Source organism: Canis lupus, chromosome X (assembly GCF_048164855.1).
Source record: "Canis lupus baileyi chromosome X, mCanLup2.hap1, whole genome shotgun sequence".
NCBI lineage: Eukaryota > Metazoa > Chordata > Mammalia > Carnivora > Canidae > Canis > Canis lupus.
This window is the reverse complement of record NC_132876.1, coordinates 99,384,643-99,405,507: the sequence shown is the minus strand read 5'-3', so window position 1 is coordinate 99,405,507 and position 20,865 is coordinate 99,384,643. Positions and strand designations below refer to the sequence as shown.

Genomic DNA, 20,865 nt, shown 5'->3' with positions numbered 1-20,865 from the left:
CAACCTCATCTTTGTATAATAGTTCATGCCGAATAAATATTTGTTGGATTTCTTTGAATTTAAAGTATTTACTCACTTTAAAGTCTCGCAGGTGATTTTCAGTGTGGACAAAAACAATATAAAAAGGCAAATAGGGATCCCTGGGTGGCGCAGCAGTTTGGCGCCTGCCTTTGGCCCAGGGCGTGATCCTGGAGACCCGGGATTGAGTCCCACGTCGGGCTCCCGGTGCATGGAGCCTGCATCTCCCTCTGTCTGTGTCTCTGCCTCTCTCTCTCTCTCTCTCTCTCTGTGTGTGTGTGTGTGTGTGTGACTATCATCAATAAATAAAAATTAAAAAAAATAAAAATAAATTAAAAATAAATAAAAAGGCAAATAATCTAATTTCTATTTATTGAATGTCAAACTTTAGGTTAACAGTTAAAACTCAGAGTCCTTATCGTTAACATAGACACTTTCCTGAGTCTACTGGCCCAATGCTCTATAACAGACCAAAATGTCCACAAAATATTGGACATTATCAAATAGTGTGTGAGGAAGGAAGAAAAACTAATAGATTATCCCCAGGCAAACATTACAAATCTACTAGTTTTAGAACTTCTATCTCTGTTACAGCGTCAGTGGAACAAACCAACAAACCAAGATATAATATTTTATTCAAAGATAACATGATCACTGAACAGTGATCATATTATATTGTGCACCTAAAACTAATGTAACACTGTATGTTAATCATAATTCCATACTTTTGGAGAAAAGACCGGAAAAAGATTCATTCAAAATGTTACCTGAGTATTTGGGGACTGAGGACTTCAACTTTCTGCTTTGTTGGTATTCAGATTTTCTAGAGTGAGCCAATACCACACTTATAATGAGCAAAAGAAACATAATTTAGAAGAAAGGTTAAAGGCGCCTGAGTGGCTCAGTTGGTTAAGCATCTGCCTTCGGCTCAGGTCATGATCCTGGGGTCCTGGGATCGAGCCTCACATAGGACAGCCTGCTCAGCGGGGAGCCAGCTCCTCCCTCTGCTCCTCCCCCTGCTTGTGCTCGCTCGTTCTAGCAAATAAATAAAATCTTTAAAAATAAATAAAAGAAATATAAAAATAGACTTAGAACCAAGAAAAAGGATGTCTAACATGAGCACGAGAAAAAATGGGTTAATGCATATGGACAAATAAAAATATACAGCATGGGATGACAGCAGGAAACCAACTATTTTAATATATAAGCAAGCATGGACTTATTCATCTCTAATAAGAATAATAGTGGACAGGCAAATTTCTGAAAATCGGGAGGAACAAGTGGCCCTTTCTGTGGTAGACAGGATACTGTCCATCCCCCCTCATGTCCTAGCAAGTATTCATATCTTGATTGCTGGAACCTGTGAATATGTTACCTTAAAAGGCAAAAGGAACTTAGCAGGTGTGATTACTTGAAGAATCTTGAGGTGAGCACGTTAGCGTCAATTACCCTGGTGGGCCCAATGGAATCATAAGGGTCCCTTATAAAAGGGGAGTAAGAGGGATGCCTGGGCGGCTCAGCGGTTGAGCATCTGCCTTTGGCTTGGGTCATGATCCCGGGGTTCTGGGATTGAGTCCTGCATCTGGCTCCTTGTGGGGAGTCTGCTTCTCTCTCTCTCTCTCTCTCTCTCTCGCAAATGAATAAATCTTTTTTAAAAAATAGAATAAAAGAGAAGCAGGAGGGGCTGAGCTGGCAAAGTCCTATTGCTGGCTGTGGTGATGCACAGCAATGAAGCCCAGGAGTGTGGACAACTTCTAGAAGCTGTATAAAGGGAAGCAAACCGATTCTCCTCTATAAGCTCCCAAAGGAACACTGGTGGCCTTACCAACACCTTGATTTCAGCCCAGTGGGATCATTTTCGACTTTTGACCTCCATCACCCTAAGATAATGAGTTTGTTTTATTTTAAGCCACTAATTTTGTGGTGATTTGTTACATGAGCCATAGCACATCGCCTGTTCATGCATCCATGCAGCTCTGGTTGTAGCCATGGACTCACAGTTCCCTATGGCCCCAAACATACTGACGCCTGTGTATGAGACCCCTCTCCCACTCATCTACCCAGATCCTATCTTGCTCTTCAAGAGTCATTTAAACTATCACTTCCTTTTAGTATCTTGGCCTGTGCTAGGCTCCCCCACTGCCCACCACCTCCAAACCTGTCTGCTTTTAACCCATGTCACACTTGAGTTGCAATCGTCGAGAATCGTATTCCTGTTTGTGCCACTTTGCCAAGTTCTTAGTAAGTGGCTTTGTCATATGCTAACTAGTTATTTGCTAGGTCTCTCCACCAATCGAGTAAGCTGGCAGAGAACAGGGCTTACTCCTCCCTGTGTGTGTGCACACATACGTGTGCCTTCCCTACTTATGTTTAATGCACAGTACTCCAACACCCCCCCCAAAAAAAAGAATAGCATCAAATTAATGCTCACTGGAAAAGATGAACCAGTCTCTTCTGTAATTAATTATTTCTTAGTAAATAAGCAAAAGGAATAATATCCATGATATGTTATTATAATGTACTTTATTATACTAACATGTTAGAAGATATTAAGCTCATTTATTCAGTTCTTTTTCTCCCTGAGGAGGAACTCTCAATAGCATTTGTTTCTAGTCAGAAGTAGTTGGTTTTCATACTGGTGGTCTTTCACTTCAACCACCAGATGCGGTATCCAAACACAGCCAAATGTATCCATTTGACATACATTAATTGGGTGCCTCGTATGTATAAATACTGTTTAAGATGTGGAGAAACAAATGGGTAGATCAAAGCTTATGTTCTTGGGTGAGGGTGAAGATCTACCAGTATTATCAAGCAAGACACTGAAGACAAACATGATGTAGAGTAATGGTAAAGGGATTAATGAATTCTTTCCCCTTGGAGGGGAAAACCAGTCTTTAATGAGAAAAAACATGGTGGTCAACAGGAAAGCAGCTGGTAGTACTTAAGGACCAGGACTTGGAATTTCAATAGAACTGGATTCAAGTCCAGATTCACCACCCATTGTTTGCCCTTCCACAAATTAACTTCCCTGAACCCAGCTGGCTCATCTCTTAAAAAAAAAATAACAGGCATTTGCTCTCATAGGTTGCTCTCTATTCGTGCAAAATAGTTAACATGGTGCCAGACAAATACCAAGCAATTAATAAATAGCAGCTATTGTTCCGATAAATTTAAAACTGAAAAAAATAACTGAATAATCATTTCAAAACCAATTTTCCTTTACTCATTATCATGTTGTAAAAAATTATAAAAATAAGCACTGAGAAATGTAGGAGATGCTGTTTTGCTCCACCCAGATTGCTGCTTCTGTATTGAGTGGCTCATTCCTCCAGCAACTTCCTCTGGCTTGGGGAATTTTGCCCTGAACTGAACTGCCTCAGCTCAAGCTACGCCCCCTTCTGGTCGAGTTGGAGAACCACAGCCAACCCTTTAATATTTATTTGGATCCATTTTGAACGGCCATCCCAGCTCTAGAGCTTCCTGAGAGGGCCTGAAGCCTCTGTAGAAACCTTTTCTGTTTCCTCACTCCCCAGGAAGCTGCCTCCCCAGGCTCTGTCTCCATCACCTTCCCAGGGAAGCTCAGTTAAGTCCAGTAACCCTCGTATGGGCAAGGCACTATCGGGAAACAGGGTTGGCAAACTTTCTTCATAAGAGGGCAGATAGTGGGGCACCTGGGTGGTTCAGAGGTTGAGCATCTGCCTTGGGCTCAGGTCGTGATCCCGGGGTCCCAGGACCGAGTCCCACATCGGGCTCCCTGCATGGAGCCTGCTTCTCCCTCTGCATGTGTCTCTGCCTCTCTCTCTGGGTCTCTCATGAATAAATAAATAAAAATCTTTTTAAAAAGGAGAACAGATAGTGTTTGAGATTCCGGCAGGCCATATGTTCTCTGTCACATTTACTCAACTCTGCCCTTCTTTGTGAAAGCAGCCCGCGACAATACATAAACGAATGGGTGTGGCTGAATTACAATAAAGCCTTATATTATGGACACTGAATCTGAATATTTTCCACCTGTCAAATATCCTTTGGTTTTTCCATTTTTAAATGATGGAAGAAATTCTGAGCTCATGGGGGCTCAGAAAGGGTGTAACTAGATTTATTGTGATCATTTTGCAATAGATACAGTGACTCAGGTTATATGCCTGAAATTAATGTAACGTTATAGGTCAATTACATCATAATTTAAAAAAAAATAGGCAGCAGGCTAGATAAGGCCAATGAGCCATGTTTTGCCATCCCATAAGCCAGAGGAAGGGGGTAGAGCAGTGAGGTATTCCTGAAACTTCCATTGCAGAGCATGAGTTACCAGAATTTGCTATGATGGGACCCTAGAGCTCGTAACCTTGTTTAGGAGGATGCAGAAGACCCCTTCCTGGCTCCAGAAGGGTCAAGAGAAAGTGGAGAAAAAGACGATGGGGGGGATTAACATTTGTAACTGCATTTGAAGCTTAATGCCACCAAGAAAATTGTATATAGCAAAATAAAAGGAATCATTTTAGTATTCACAAGGTGAGGAGCACCTGACTGGCTCGGTCGGAAGAGCATGCGACTCTTAATCTCAGGGTTGTAAATTCAAGCCCCAAGTTGAGTGGAGAGGTTACTTTAAAATAAGATCTTATTGGGATCCCTGGGTGGCGCAGCAGTTTAGCGCCTGCCTTTGGCCCAGGGCGTGATCCTGGAGACCCGGGATCGAATCCCACGTCGGGCTCCCGGTGCATGGAGCCTGCTTCTCCCTCTGCCTGTGTCTCTGCCTCTCTCTCTCTCTGTGTGACTATCATAAATTAAAAAAAAAAAATAAGATCTTATTTAAAAAAATTCACTATGTGTTTTCTGTTCAGAAAACTTCACTAGTGAACAGAACTAGGAGGTTAGTGTGGCGGTAGCTAATCATTCAAAAAAACCACAATTACAATTTGCTACTGTTGGAATGTTTATAAAGAATATATATTTTAAACGATCTGATAAAGAATAGAGAAAAGAAATAGAAACATAATTTCAAAACTGTTTAAACTGGTCTTTCTACCCAAACAGCACCCTTCTACATACAGTCCATTCTTCTCAAGAAGAAGCAACTTGGAAGAATTTATTTGCTTCACAAACAGTGACTCTTTACGCTTAAACCTTTTGGCTTTTTATTTTCCCATGGTGTGTGTTCTTGCTTGGCTTGGCTTCTTTTTAAACTTGTGTACTCTTTTAAATGAATCCTACTTTTTCTTTTTGGGTAATTTTCGTTTTTTGTTTTGTTGCTGTACAACCTTTGCTTTGAAATTAGTCCTTACAGCTCCTTTTTCCACATGCCTTCATCATGTGTAATAATACAATTTCCTCTTCATTCATACCTGTCCTCCATCCAAACTTTACCTCTCCAGCTCCGGACTCCGCTTCACACCCACCTCCGGCACATTTCTCAGTGAAGAAAGTGTAGCTTTAGTGTGGAGTAGTTGAGAGAGAGGTATCCTCCCTAAGGATTGACGTTGCTGTACTGAGAAATATGGAGACTAGGTGTGCTGATTTCACTGGATACCAACTGTAATAGACAGTTAATGACTATATCTTTGGCTTTGGACGTCTCCAGATTCTTCTCTCTAGACACTTGGAGACTAATTTGATCCACATTTGTCATGATGAGTTCCGATGCCAAAATCTGGGTGGGAGAACTGTCATGAAATTCGGTGTCCATAATGTACTGCTTATATAACTCTTCCACCTTCTGCTCCAGGTACTCATTCAGGACTGCATTAGAAATAGGCTTCTGCATTTGCAGGCTGCTCTTCTCTTTGATGCTGGTTATTCTCCAGTAGGATGAATACTGCTGGATAGGTTTTTGGGGAAAGTAGCTGGGCTGAGGGGAAATGGAATCCTCCATGGGCAAAGGAATCTCAGATGATTTCAGCAAAGGGCCATATTCAAAACTGCTCTCTGGGGGAAAATCTGTTGTCACTGAGTTAATAGCCATCACCTGGTCCCCTGCAATATGTAAGTCATTATAATTCTTGCAAATACTTTTGCAGGAAGGTGGAACCAAGTAGGTCTCTCGGCTGGAGTCTCTACATATTTCAACTGCAGCCAAGGTGGGACTTTCAAACACGGGATTGGGGTTTGTCTGCAGCATTATGGTTCTCTGATCTCTACTGTGTTGGCTCTCTCTTGAATGCACTGAAGAAATAAATTTGTCCGAGGATTTGCAGTTCACATACAGACTTCGGACTTGGGTTTCATCCACAGAACAGTAGGAATGAGTCGCAGATGTTGTCTCTTCTTCCTTCTCAGCCACCTGCTCATTATAAGATGAACAGCTCCAGTGGATGTCATTCTGGTAGGCAAGTCCACTGAGATACCCTTCTGACAGCATTCTGGAAAGAGAGTTGATAAGGAACAGTGGGGGAAGTGAAGGTTGGAATTATAAAAATGGGCAGTTGATGATGTGCAAATTAAGGACAACAAAGGAGATGATTTCATTCATCCACTAAGCCATTATAAACTATGTGTCTGCTGTGTACCAGGACTATGGCACACGGTAGAGATAAACAGAGAACCTAGTTGAGTCTTTCAAGAAGACTGGGACAGTGATAAGCACCAAGGAAGTACAGAAGAGGAGCCCCTAACACAGCCCTGGGCAAAGGCAGAGAAGTTACAAGGTATGTCCTGGAGAAGGTGACACTTTAGGTAAATTGTGAAGAATGAGTGGGCCAGATGCTGAGTTGAAAGAGAATATGGTGGAATGGCCTGTTTACCATACACCAACATGCCGAGCATAAGCAGGAGGGGTTGGAAAAGACACTGGAATTGGCTCTGGGGGGGACCTTGGGCATCAGGTAGCAGCATTTACTTTCTGCCCCAAAGAAAATAGGGAATGACTGGGTAGCTGGAAATTAGGGAAGCAACTAGTGGGTTCTGGGGAAAAAAACATTGCAAACACTTGTGATTTCTACTGAAAATAAGAACTGTGTCTTACTCATCTTTGTATTTATCCCTGGGAGCTGGCACAACCATTTGCGTTTTGGAGGGACTCAAAAGATAGTTGTTAATATCTTGAATTAAATAATCGACCACCATGACAGGTAAGACGAGAATTCTGTAGCCTCCAATCCCAAAGGCCCATGGAGCCTCCCTTGTCTTTGCAGTGCAGGATGAATTTCTTGCTCTGTCCAGCCCACTTCTCACTGTAGGTAAGCCTAGAAGTGTCTCTGTGCCCTGCTGATGTGTTGACCTCTCCCCTAGTTACTGGGGAGCCTTCCTGACCTGGGGCTTTGGCTCCACCTGCCTCCCTTCGTCACCCTCCGCCTTTGTCACTGGAGTCTGAGTGGCTAGAACAGGCTGGAAACTAGCAGCTGCCTTTTCTAAAAAGGGAACACTGGCATTCCTGGCACTGGGGCTCCAGACAACAGAAAAGATAACCACTCCTCTTTGGCCTCGAGGGCCAGACGCTCCAAACAGATCTGTTAACTTGAGCCTGAAATTGAAAGGTCAAATTAGGAAATGATTTTATCTAAACAGAAGGCTCCTATTTTTACATTTTAGCATCTATGTTCATAGGTACTTCCCAAGTGAATTTTTTTAAGATTTTATTTATTTATTCGTAAGAGACACAGAGAAAGAGAGGCAGAGACACGGGCCGAGGGAGAAGCAGGCTCCATGCAGGGAGCCCGACATGGGACTCGATCCCGGGTCCCCAGAATCACACCCTGGGCTGAAGGCGGTGCTAAACCGCTGAGCCACCCGGGCTGCCCTCCAAGTGAATTTTTAATTGTAGAAGGGTAATTTTATAAATGGAATAAAATTAGTATAATTATTTTAATTGTATAAGGGTAATATTTTCAGTGTTTATTTTCCCTTTTCGAACTATTTGGAGATCCAGTCAGTCAATTTATCAGTTACTTAAGTAATTATCATATTCTACTCTGTTACATACCATAAAGATACAAAATTAAAGGTTTTCAACAAATCTGTGAGGGGATTCTTGCATGCTGGACACGCTTAGGATAATGAAAACGAGTCCCAGAAAAACTTTCTTAGTTCTTCCCTCAACCTGAACATGAAGATGAAAAAGCAGCTCTTAGCTACATGAGAAGCAGATAATTTACAGAGCAAAAGCGTTTATCATACAGGTTTAATATTGATGCGGTTACTTCACGACTTGCCTCCTCCGCCCACCCAGGCTGCAGCTAGAGACTTCAGCCTTCAGGGTCTCAGAGTATCATCTAAAAAAGCAGAACAAAAATGAAACTCTCTACTTTTGAGTTCATACATGGGCTTCTAGAACGCTTGGCAGAATTTGGTTTTAGAAAAGTGGCTTTTGAGAAAACATAACTTGAGCTTGGAAACTGGAGAATCCTGAGCCCCAAAGAATTCAGGGCCTAGTATTTATGCATCACCAGGAGACTAGGGGATATAAATTCCCCATCAGTGGAAGAGCTATGACTCCAGCTGGGTTAGGGAAGCCAAGAAAAGAGGTCCGTGCCTTACCTCCCACGTGCAATCTGGGGAGCAGCAAGTCTAAGGAAATGGTCTCCTGCTTAGCATGCTGTGGGAGAAGGAGGAGAGCCAGCCGCATGGATTTCTTAGGTGGACAGGTCTGAGACTGCCTCATCAGGTCTGTTCACACACCCAGAGCCTCCAAAGCTGGAGAAGACCTAGGTTTGGGGTGAGAAGATTGCAGACATATCTACAGACTATTTCTCAGGGACCAGGTGAATAAGTTTCCATGGATGCCAGTATGATGACATGTCGATGACCAAACATGCCCCCCTCTTCTACATCCAAAACTGACCCCATACCTCTGTGTCAGCATGCTGGAATAGAGGGGGAAACCCAAGGAGGAAGCAGCCCTGAAGTGACTGCAGAAGTCCTGATAAATTTGAAATGTTCATATTCAGAAGAAAAGGGAGGAAAAGGAGAACAGACCAGTACAATAACATTACAGAAGCTGAAAGGTGGGAGACCACAGGGCAATGTCTTTGGAGATGAGAAAACTCTTAAAAAGAGCCAAGGAAAAATCCAAGAGCCAATCTGCTTGAAATTCCCCTAAATGTTCAGGAGTATGGGCAAGACTGTTCTGGGGAACCCGACTCGTCTGAGAAGGAGAGCAATTGACACCAGAGGATCCCCAACTAAATGAGTGAGCATCCAGATCACCCTTCATTCAAGTTCACAATCACAAGAGCCTGCGGAGCTTTTTGGATCTCATGTTTAACTGTGAATTCAATTTTGAAACCTCCAAAGAAAGCTCTGAATGGGAGAGACCAAAGCTGTCACTCAGAAGAATTAATTCTTGAGAGGAGGGGCAGTGGCAAGAACTACCATCAATATTCTCAAGGGGACAGGGTCGATAAAACAATCTTCAATTCAAATAGGATACGATAAAAAAAAAATTCTGAAGTCCTTAGAAATTAAAAATGTTAGTGAATTTTAAAGTTCAGTAGAAAGATTGGGAAGTAAATTTAAGGCAAACTCCCATTTTGAAAGTAGAACAAAAATACAAGATGAAAAATAGTAAAGATAAAATTAAAAAACCAATCTAGGAGATTGATTATCTGAAGCAATAGAAATCACAGAAAGAAGACTGGGTATATGGGGGAGAAATTTAAACAATTAAGGAGTATTCCCAGAACTGAAGGACCTACGTTTCCGAAATTCTGCGTAAATACCCACTTTTCCTATATGTCCCCTCTTGTGACTGTAAAAAGTACCCTTAGGACAAAGAGAAAACACTATACATTTCCAGAGAGAAAAAAGAAGAAAAAACTCCAAGAACCGGAATGTTTAGACTTCTCCAAAGCAACATGAGAAGCAAAAAGATTATGTAACAATGTCTAGAAATATTTGAACAAAATTTGTTTCCGACCTAGAATTTAATGACCAAATCATCCATCAGTATGAGGATAAAACAGAGATAAAACAGTTCATCTCCCAGGCCCCTTTCTCAGAAAGTCGGTGGAAGACATGCTCCCATGAAAGGAGTAAGTATAAAAGGCTCAAGAGGCAACGTGGTTGGTTGGAACAGATCAGAAGGCTTCTGGAGATAAAGATGGAACTGAAGACCACTTGATAAGTCTGAGCACTGTGAAGTGAGATTTATGTAATTGGCTATGGACTTGGAGGTAAATGAGGAAAAGTGAAGCAAATGAAAAATCTAGACCAGTGCTGTCCAATAGCACTTTCTGAAATGATGGAATGATCTTTATCTGTGCTGTCCCAAATGTTAAGTGGTAGCCACATGTGGTTAGCGGGCACTTGAAATGCAGCTAATGAAACTGAATTTTAATTTTATTTAAATTAATTTAAAATGCCGCATGGCACTCTATTGGACAGCATAGGCTTAGAAGATAAGTGAAGGTAATAGCATAAAACTTTAAAATACTCAAGACAGACAATTATAATTGCAATTTAAAGTACGCCAGATGATCACTGTCATTCACTGTCATAGCAGTCATTCCAGAGCAACGTATGATTAATCCATCTCTGTACTCCTTTCAAGGAGTGAGTGTTGGAGAGGGAATATCAAAAGATAATGAACAAAGGGCATAAACTTTTAGCTCTTTGGTGATGATGTATGGGACCCTAACCTGAGACACTTTGTGTTTAGCTATTTTGAAACCAAGATTATATGACACTTCTTTTAATTTTTTTTCCACTACTGTTTGGGGAAGTTTAGAATCCCTGTGTGAGTGGTTCAAGGAAATTTTTTAAAGCTATTTTTGTTTTAATAGTGTGGTTTCTTAGGTTGTCTCTGAGGCGATAAAAGTGCCATATAATGCAGATTTCTCTGGTGATGGTAATGTTAAATATCTGTGCTGTCCATTATGATAGCCAAGAGCCACATATGACTAGTGTGTGAAATGTAGCTAGTGTGACAGACATTTTCACTTAATTTAAATTGCCACATTGGCTACCATTATATGCTCCACAGATCTAGGCAATTATAAACTCCAGCTCATAATTTACGAAGTTGTATATGGGGGAGAACTTTAAACAAAGTGTGGTTTATTACATGGCTGAGTTGGACATAGTTTTGGATAGTCACAATAATATGGTGGTGAAAATTGATCTAACCAAATTTGAGGTATAGTTGCAGAATGACAAAGACAAGAGACAAGGATAATACTTGATCATGTAGAGTAATGTAATATCAATAAAAATTGTTTTGGGAGATGCCTGGGTGGCTCAGCGGTTGAGCATCTGCCTTTGACTCAGGGCATGATCCTGGAGTCCCAGGAACGAGTCCCACACCAGGCTTCCTGCATGGAGCCTTCTTCTCCCTCTGCCTATGTCTCTACCTCTCTCTGGGTGTGTCTCTCATGAATAAATGAATAAAATCTTTAAAAAATTGTTTTAGGGGATCCCTAGGTGGCGCAGCGGTTTGGCGCCTGCCTTCGGCCTAGGGCGCGATCCTGGAGACCCGGGATCGAATCCCACATCGGGCTCCCAGTGCATGGAGCCTGCTTCTCCCTCTGCCTGTGTCTCTGCCTCTCTCTCTCTCTCTCTCTGTGACTATCATAAATAAATAAAAATAAAAATAAAAAATAAAAATAAATAAAAATAAATAAAAAATTGTTTTAGGCATTTGCCTATGTGTCCAGACTGGGTGGCCAGCCAGTGTAGAGAAAGGAACACTGATTTAGCATGTCCTTGGTGTATGTACTTGGTAGAAGCCAGGGGAGGAAAAAAAAAAAACTAAATAATTATCTGATTGGTGACAAGTCAATGAATAATGCCCCAAACTGAAAAATCCAAAAGTTGGAAGGAAAATTTGAGGTAAATACTAAATAGTAAAAAGGGAGATAAAAGTAGTTGCTTTTGGAAAAGAGGTATGGGGACTGCTGTTTTGCATAACAAACCTCTTAGGATCATTTGACCCAAATTATGTTCATGTAGAACTTGGATTAATTTCCTAGTTAAAAACCAAATATAACTATTTTTAAAGTAACTAAGAGGGAAAAATAAGAAGCTGGCTCTTCCTGTACGGCTGGGTTTATTGTTAAAGATTAAACACATTCAAAAAAAAAAGATTAAACACATTCAAAAAAAGAAAGAAGAAAGAAAAAGAAGAAAGAAGAAAGAAAGAAAGAAAGAAAGAAAGAAAGAAAGAAAGAAAGAAAGAAAGAAAGAAAAAGAAAGAAAGAAAGAAAGAAAGAAAGAAAGAAAGAAAGAAAGAAAGAAAGACATTCTACTTTTTTTGAGAGAGAAAGAGCATGTGAGCAAGGTGGGCCAGGGGGGTGGGGGTAGCAGGGGGTTGAGGAGCAGAGAGAGAAATCTTAAGCAGCCTCCACACCCAACGCAGAGACGAAATCAAGAGTCAGGCGATTAACCAACTGAGCCACTCAGGCCCCCAAAGATATAACATACTCTAAGGGTGAAGAAGAGACAGAAAAATCATTGTGTAAAAGATAAGCTTTTATTTGTCCCTAAAGAACAAAAAGGATTTGAACAGGCATGAGAAAAGGGAAGAATCATTGCAGAGAGAGGAGAAGTCAATAGAAGTGAACAGATTCTTGTTGTCATTCTCTTGTCGTCTGTAACAGACACCAGTCTGGAGGAATAACATTGTTATTTCTCAAAGTCATGGTCGCCTAAGACTTTTACTAAAATTTCACAATCCTTCTTTATCAGCCTTATTCCCATTCAGCGCTATCCCAAATCTCCCACTATTTATCCTATTCTCATACCAAATAATTGGCCCTAAAGGAGTCTTCTTTCTTTTTATGTGATTGATGTTTATGAGTACTCCAGATAATCTCCACTCCTTCAAAACAATGAAGGAAGAGAGTCTAGGATTTTGTTTGGAAGAATGGGCCTCTTGCACTATTTGTCATCAGCTGAGAGCTTTGTTGGTACCTTGATTTTGGTGAAACAAGAACCCTACCATTCTCATATGTGGGGCCCACGGCAGACCACTAAGGCAGAAAATGCTAAGTCTGATGATGGGAAAGCAGAAAATATGTCCTAATTTCTAAGGAAAGATAGTCTCATGGATAAAGGAAAAAATTGCTCAGAGGGAGGACCATTCAGGCAAGTTAGTTGGGTCATGCGAGGCTGAGGACATCCGTTTGTATGGCCTGTATCCTGCAGACCATACAAAGCTCTCAAAGGTAACCAAGCTGATGTAGGACATGATGCCATCCATCAGTAAATGACAAGACCGATTTCAGCAAGGTAAGCTTGGAGTTAAGGATCCAAATAAGGAGGCTGCTCAATTCATCCCCAGCTGAGGGGATTGGGACAGGAACCAGGGAAGGAGGTAGCAGAAGAGGAAGAAAAGGAATGAACTTTGAGACACCGAGACTCCTGGACATGAAAATGAAGGAGAGAGAGGAGCCAAAAGTAACTGAATCAGGGCCTGCTGGGAAGTGGCACCAGCGCTGAGCAAAATGGAGAGATTGGGAGAAAGAGCTAGAAAAGGAACTAATAGATTTACTTGAGTTCCTCTTGACTCTCACATGAGACGAACTTTCTGAGTGCAAGTGACTAATTATGCATTAGCGATTCGGGCCAGAGGCCTGTTAGAGAGGCTACTCATAGTCAACAGTGAAACCATCTTCCAAGTGTGCATGGTGGGAGTTTATACTAGGAGCTGGAGTAGCTTGTGGGTATTGATAGCCTTGCATAGTCCAAGGAGGAATGAGCAACAGCCAGAGCTGTAGTATCAATAGCTTTGTAAAGACTACATAGCTTCAAATATACCAGACAAGTCATATTTTTAAAATCTACATTGAAAGGTTAAGTTTCATTATCTTATTCAGACGAAGGCAAAACAAACTCTTGGGCTAGTAGTCAGGAGACCAGAATTCTGGTTCTGACTCTGTCATTAGCTGTGGTTTTAGTCTTATTGATGACAGACAAGTCAATAAAAGAGCTCATGCTAGTACTAGCCACAACCCACATACCATCTTAAGTGCTTTTCATCTACTGAATCACTCGATCCCCGAAAAGACTCTAACATGTAGGTACTCATATTGTGCTCATTATATAGAAATCAAAATTCAGTCATATGTCCAAAGCCACCAGACATTCAGACACTGGCAGTCAGAAGACCGAGCCCGCATTCACATGTCCTTTAACTCTTCAGAGACTCAACTTCTGATCTGTAAATGAAGAATGTAGGATTAAATTATTGATTGAGTCCCCCCAAACTTTAATATTGTGTGAGTTGATAAGTATAAAGAAGGTTAAGCAGACATTACTCAGAATCGAAAGCAGTTTCTGAACATTAGCAGCAGAGGACAGCAGAGAGCATGCTAAAGCAGCTTCAAAATTGCTCCAAAGCTATGCAGAGGAATATTGTGTGAAATTTCTAAACAAAAATTATACATATATTAACTAATTTAATATAAAAAACCTTTAATGTACCGTTAGAGTGAAAACAATACTGCATATCATAACATCCTAAAATTTAAAAAATAGAGGAATAATTTTATTGGAGTTTATTTCGTTAGCATTTAAAAACACGAGTGATTATTTGTGAAATTCTTATGATGTTAGTCTCTTCAGAGATAATATAAAAGGTATGCCTCAAACAAATGTCAAGACATGTATTAGAGTAAATTTCAGCTAAAACACTGAAACATAAGCCAACGAATTATTTTAATTGTTCCAAAATATTTTATCACTTGAATTTTTGTTTCTCATGACAGAGAAGGTATATTGATATATTTAGAATTGCCCATAACTAAGTGTGAAGGAAAAGACATCCAAGGACATTTGCAGATGAGATGTTCCAGGCAAATTTAGTCTACATTAATCATTACCAGACAGGGGAAATACCAAAATTAACCTTAGGTGCAAATTCACATCTTAGAAATATGTGCTAAAGTGCAGAACCTTTGTTAAAGCATTTGCTTAGATTTCAGAAGAAATTGCAACATAAATTCTTCTGTCTTCACTCGCATTTACACATTTCTCAGAAAACTCTTGTTATACTCTGTACATAGAAATGCATTTCATATATACCCAAACAAAGCAAGCATGGATTCGGAGAGGAAACCATCAAGAGGGAAGAACTTTATAACATGGAACATTTGGAAAAACCTAAGTTAGGGATTGGAAAACTTTTTTTGTAAATATTTTGAGTCCCTGCCACTGCTACTCTGCATCATAGCAGGAAAGCAGCCATAGAGCATATGTAAACAAATGGCTGTGGCTGTGCTCCAATAAAACTTTATTTAGAAAAACAGGCAAAGGGCCAGTTTGACTCAAGGCCATGGTTTGCCTAACCCTTGACCTAAGTCCAGAAGCAGATGCAATAGTGGGATAGAGCATAATAATAACAGCAGTTGTGTCAGGGGCTTTCCATGCCTTACACCTGATTTTTCAGTAACGCTGCATGTTAGCGATTATCGCACTTTGGATTTTCCAAGTGAGGAAGCTGAGGTTGAGATTTGACCAGTGACCTTCCCAAGGACACAAAACAACTAAATGCTGGAGGCCGGATTCAAGTCCAAATGTATGAACTCCAAAGCACGTGGTCTGTTGGTAAAACATGTCCCACCGCTGCCTTGTTGAGAGCAGTTAACATCAAGCAGTCATGACAAGCGATTAGTCCTTCCAGGAGAAGGGTATCCACCCTGAGTCCATTTCATAACAACGGCGCTGGGGATTAGAGGAAGGGAGGTACAGTGAGGTACAGCAGGAAAGGCTCCAAGAAGACAGCCGATGCCCACCCCAGAGGAGTGGCCCAGAGGGCTACCTACAGGGCCCAATTGTGTATCAATGCCAGTATGTCTTTAAATGATCCACCCTCGCTGGCCTTTCAATCTTGCTATGTGAACCTTTTCCCTAAACACTCCCACTGGCAGTGGCCTGACATCATCTCACCCTTAATTTTATAACCACAGAGTAATTTAATTTTACAGATGCACTGTTTAAATATCCATAGCATCCCGTGACCTCCAGGATATAGTCCACATGAGTTAGGCCCTCATGAGATGTGCTCTTTGTCTTCCCAACCTCCTCTCTGCCTGTTCCCCACGAGACTTAGGACCCCAGCTGTGCCAGACTGCTCCCAGTTCTCCACACCTCATGTCCATGCCATCCGAGGCACTTGTGCATTGTTATTTCTGTCCTGAGAGCCCTGGTTGCCTATCCATCCCCTGTTTCACCCTTCATGTCTCCCATATCCACAATTCAGAGCCCCCTGGCCATCCATTCAGCACCCTTGCCCCCAAATTAGAAATTCTACGTTATTCTGTCCCTACCCCCAAGAGCTTTATCAGGATTGCACGGAATTTGAGCAAAATCAGCTGCTACCTTAAATAAATCAGTGAAATGAATCCTTGGGATAATCCTTTGAATAAAGGAGTATGTGGCAACAGCAAAAGGACAGCGAGAAGATTGGGGATTGCTGGGAAGTGGGGGAGTTGAGGGTGATAGGGTGCCAGGACAGAATTGCCTCTGGAAGGACAGTTTGTATGCCTGTGCATAATCTAAGATCTCTGAGGGGCTGGGTTGAGACAGGGGTGCAAAGAAGCCTCCAAAGCCCCGTGGAGGTGGCACGATGGGGCTGGCTGCTGGCATCATAGGAAATAAAGACAGGAAAAGGCTGTTTGACATTTCAAACAAGATCTGGGGCCCAGCTAGCTGGGGTGTAGTTTGGCTCCCACCTGTTCTCAGCAGCATGTCTGCTTAAATAGGCCCGCCTTTTAACGGTTACGAATTGGTACAGCTACAGGCACATCTAGGTTAGCAAATCATTTCTCAAAGTGGACATCGAGGTTCTTCTTGCTTTTTGACTGTGTGTAATCACTCCACGAGCGTTTCCGTAGGCCAGATTTGGAGAAGGCAGGTCACTACCCCACAGCTATTGTGAATTGCCTTTCAAGGAGCCTTTCAAGGAGCTTGAGCCAATCTTCTGACCAGCAACAGACATTCCTTGGCACATTGTTATATTTTAATTTGCCAATCAGATAAGCAAACTTATTCATGCCTCAAATTTGAGGACGTAGCACTGTCCTGTGCAGATGATGTGTAGGTGACATATCAGAGATGTTATTTTTTTAATACCCCTAAATCCTCAAAATACTCCATTTTATCTCTTCATGTATTTTTCCTACAATCTAAATCCTAGATCCCATAATTCCAGTCTTTTCTTTTTTAAGATCTCAATTTTTGGGTCTTGTGAGTATAACTATCAAAAGGTTATCACTGAAAACCTTGAATATCATTTCGTTCCCAATCCTATTATCATGTAACCAAATCTATATTACATTTTTTTCATCATGAGAAGTAAATCTGTTACATGTTTCATTTTTCAGTGAACGATGCAAGAACTTTACCCGAACTGAGGTTTCTTTAGGAGGGATCTCCCCATTGGGAAAAAAAAAAGCTGCTGCAGTTTCCTTAGTGTTGCCTTTGAAAGTACATGTTTTCTAGAGCTAGAAGTGGCCATTCACTTCACCATATACCTTGCTTTATATTCCTCTTATTTCATATTTGGTGGCATTTGTCAATGGATGCTCTGAAGTATCACTCAACCTTATATCAATTCTTATTACGAAATAAATAATTTGGGGTTATCTCTTGTATCAAACATGAAGTGATTCTTGATTTCTGAAAGTCTAATTTGACGGCTAAGATGATATAAGTCAAAAGGCCTCTCTTTTCCATATTAACAACAGCAAGTAAATTTTCTGTTCAGTTCTGACCAAAGGTAACAGCTACTTCCAAAGGCTTTGTCTGGATATGTGAATTTCCTTATTATGGAAACTGTAAATTTTGATGCAGAAAATGTATATTTTTGTCATAGTTTGGATTTTCTTCATATTTGGTCTTGACTTCTCGCAGATGAAAAAATTAAAGCTTATGATCACTTTCTTGAATTTGACACAAAATGAAAGGAATAGAAAAATAAGAAAAGTGATCATAATAGTATTGACTGATGTTAAATTTCATTGGTGTTATAATTGTTAATCATTATTATATTACTAATCATATCTATTACCATTATCATTTACTTAATTATAGTCCTATCACCAAAATGCAATGCAATATACTTGATTGGATTCTAAATTGAGAAAATAAAATTGAGAGGAAAACATGGATAATTGGAGAAATTTAAATATAGATCATATATTAGATAATAGTAATGTATTGATGTTAAGTTTCCTTAGCATTGTAATTATGTAGAAGACTGCCCTTTTTCTTAGGAGGTAAATGCTCAAGAATCTGAAGGTGATGTGTCCTAAAGTCACCAAAGAAACTATCTATATATATTTGTGTGTGTGTGTGTGTATGTGTGTGCGTGTGTATGAAGATAATGAGAAGGTAAATATGGCAACGTGCTACAACTGATTAACTGATGGAAATATGGGTGTTCAATGTACTATTCTTTCCATTTTAATATAGGTTTGAAACTTGGCAAAAATGAAAACCAGAAGGAAAATAACTATTTAGCTAATGAAGTTACATTACAATTACAATTTAGTTACATCCTGTCATGTTGGTGAAGTGCTTAGAGTGACAGTACTGCGTATATCGAAGATAATCCCCAGGTATGTGATTAGAAATGTTTCAGTAACTTGAAAGAGCTATTGAAACACCACTTTGCCGTGAGATAACAGAATTTAGTGCACTACCTTTGTATATCCCCTAAATTACCATTACGATGTGAATGTTTTATACAAATTTCAAATGCTCACCATTCCTCCCAGAAGCTTTTCATGCTCAGAAACACACTGTTAACTACACTGACCTATGCAAGAAGTGTTCCAAAAATATCGGTCTGAATACTCTGGCCAAATCCGGTCTATACTGAAGCACAGATGGATGTGCGCAAGAAAAAGTATGTTTGAGCAGATCTACAGATAATTCAAACAAAAGCCCACCTGTGCGAGTCTTTAACACCAGCGTGTAGGCTTTCCCCAAATCAGCCAGATGGCAATTCGAAAAGCAACAGCGCTGTAGGTCACCTTCGCTTTGAGTATGCCCTGCTACACAGGAAAACACTTATCTCAAGCTCTCGGAATGAATAATTGAGAGTCAGAGCCAATTGGAATTTACTGTAATTGTACTCATTTCAAAAACTATATCACTGTAACTAAATTCTAGGTTTCTCCTGTCCCAAGCAAAATTCTGATCAGGTTCTTAGGCCTCCTTTTAAAAACACAGAAGCTAAATCTCTGCAGCGATACTGCGTGAGGACTGCCTCAATCACACAACAGGAGCCGGATCTGACCCGTCCAAATTGTTAGGTCAAAAACATTTTTTAGAAATGCCAAAATGTGAACATGAGGAGGTCAGAGAAGGGAGTGTTTGACTTCATTTCTCTTTACCGTCCCCCTCCATGGAATGCTTGCATCCATTCCCGCTCACCTCTGATTTGGTCAACGAAAAAAGCATCTTAGATGTTATGATTGCATCTGGCTTTGGATGAGAAAAGACTAAAAAAGGGAGGAGAGAGGTGACAGAAGCACTTATAGGGCCTGTTGCCTCCTTTTTCTTACCTTCACTAACCAATCTGCTCCTTTGGTCCGGAAGAAACAGCAATCGACCATATAGAGGTGAATAAGCCAGCCAGTGCTTTTTTTTCAGAAATGTTTGCAAGCCTTCCAGTGGTACGACCAAGAAACTAAGTGGCTCATTGCATGGCCATTCTTCTTATAACTGATCCCATGGAAAGGGAGTTGTTTTTGCTCAAGTCTGATTTGTGCTCAAGAACAGTGGGAAGTCCCAGGAAGGGGGAGGCAATAACTGACAAACCCACATTGAGCCACAGAATGGTGTTTCTTCCCCTTTTTTGAAAAATGAAACCTATCTATGAAACTGTCTCTTGTTAAAATAGTTGATTGCTACGTTTTATATAAGAACCCGAACAACATAAATTTACTCCTCTAACAGTAAATTCTCTGGGATCCCTTTATCAAAGGAGAGCCAGTGTCAAGCAGGATTTAGAAAATTCTCAGTTTCATTGCTGACCTACAATTTTTGAGAAGTATTCTCAGATTTGTACTCACAATCAAAAAAAATGCAAATGAAAACTGTTTTCTCTCTCAAATTAACCAAGGTTAAAAAAGAAGGTGTGATAATACACTGGGTGGGCAAGGTTGTGGAGAAACAGGCACTCTCCTATGTAGTGGTGAGATTGTAGACATTTCTAGAGGGCCTTTTCCCAGCATCTGTTGACTTTTTTCCCCAAACTTTTACATATCCATATCCTCTGACCCAACGACTTTATTTGTATAAATTCACCTATGTCACATATGTACACTTGTGCACAGAAACATTGAAAGGTTATTTGTTGCAGCATTAGGGATGCATCAATAGGATATGAGGTAAGTAAATGTAGAGCTTTATAGAGTACTACACAGTGTTAGAGTGATCTGGCTTTGCATGGAATCATTGGAAAAGATATCCAGGATATATTGTTCAGCAAAAACATATAATATGCTCCAATTTGTATCTTTAAAAGAATTTGTGTGTGTGTGTGTGTGTGTGTGTGTGTGTGTTTGCTTACACAGAGTAGTTCTATAGGGAGATGCAAGAAAGAAGCAATTGCCTTTTTAAAAAATTCTTTATTTAAATTCAATTTCATGGGCAGCCCCGGTGGCTCAGTGGTTTAGCGCCGCCTTCAGTCCAGACAGAGAAGCAGGCTCCCCACGGGGAGCCCGACCTGGGACTTGATCCCAGAACTCTGGGATCACACCCTGAGCTGAAGGCAAATGCTCAACCACTGAGCCACCCAGGCGTCCCTGATGCTCACCTCTTGATATCATCCCCTTGCAGAGTCCCCTGCCCACACTGAACCATGAGTGACCATTAGAATAATGTGGAAGTGATAGGGGGATCCCTGAGTGGCTCAGCGGTCTAGCGCCTGCCTTTGGCCCAGGGCATGATCCTGGAGACCCAGGAACGAGT

The 20,865-nt window shown here is 40.8% G+C and overlaps 1 protein-coding gene across 5 annotated transcripts; it reads right to left on the bottom strand.

Annotated features, from left to right (window-relative positions):
* Nucleotides 1-4,943: 4,943 nt before the first annotated feature.
* On the bottom strand, nucleotides 4,944-19,664 carry TASL (TLR adaptor interacting with endolysosomal SLC15A4). 5 transcript variants are annotated; one of them, XM_072815241.1, is made up of 5 exons: nucleotides 19,455-19,663; nucleotides 15,318-15,606; nucleotides 13,905-14,102; nucleotides 8,488-8,654; nucleotides 4,944-6,374 (listed from the first exon to the last, which is right to left on the bottom strand). In XM_072815241.1, exon 5 carries the CDS (start codon nucleotides 6,371-6,373, stop codon nucleotides 5,483-5,485), a length of 891 nt encoding a protein of 296 aa, XP_072671342.1. In that variant the 5' UTR covers nucleotide 6,374; nucleotides 8,488-8,654; nucleotides 13,905-14,102; nucleotides 15,318-15,606; nucleotides 19,455-19,663; the 3' UTR covers nucleotides 4,944-5,482. The 5 variants fall into 5 exon arrangements, with proteins under 5 accessions (XP_072671342.1, XP_072671343.1, XP_072671345.1 ...); XM_072815242.1 differs by lacking the exon at nucleotides 8,488-8,654 and having other exon boundaries at nucleotides 19,455-19,664; XM_072815244.1 differs by lacking the exon at nucleotides 15,318-15,606.
* Between the last annotated feature and the right edge of the window lie 1,201 nt (nucleotides 19,665-20,865).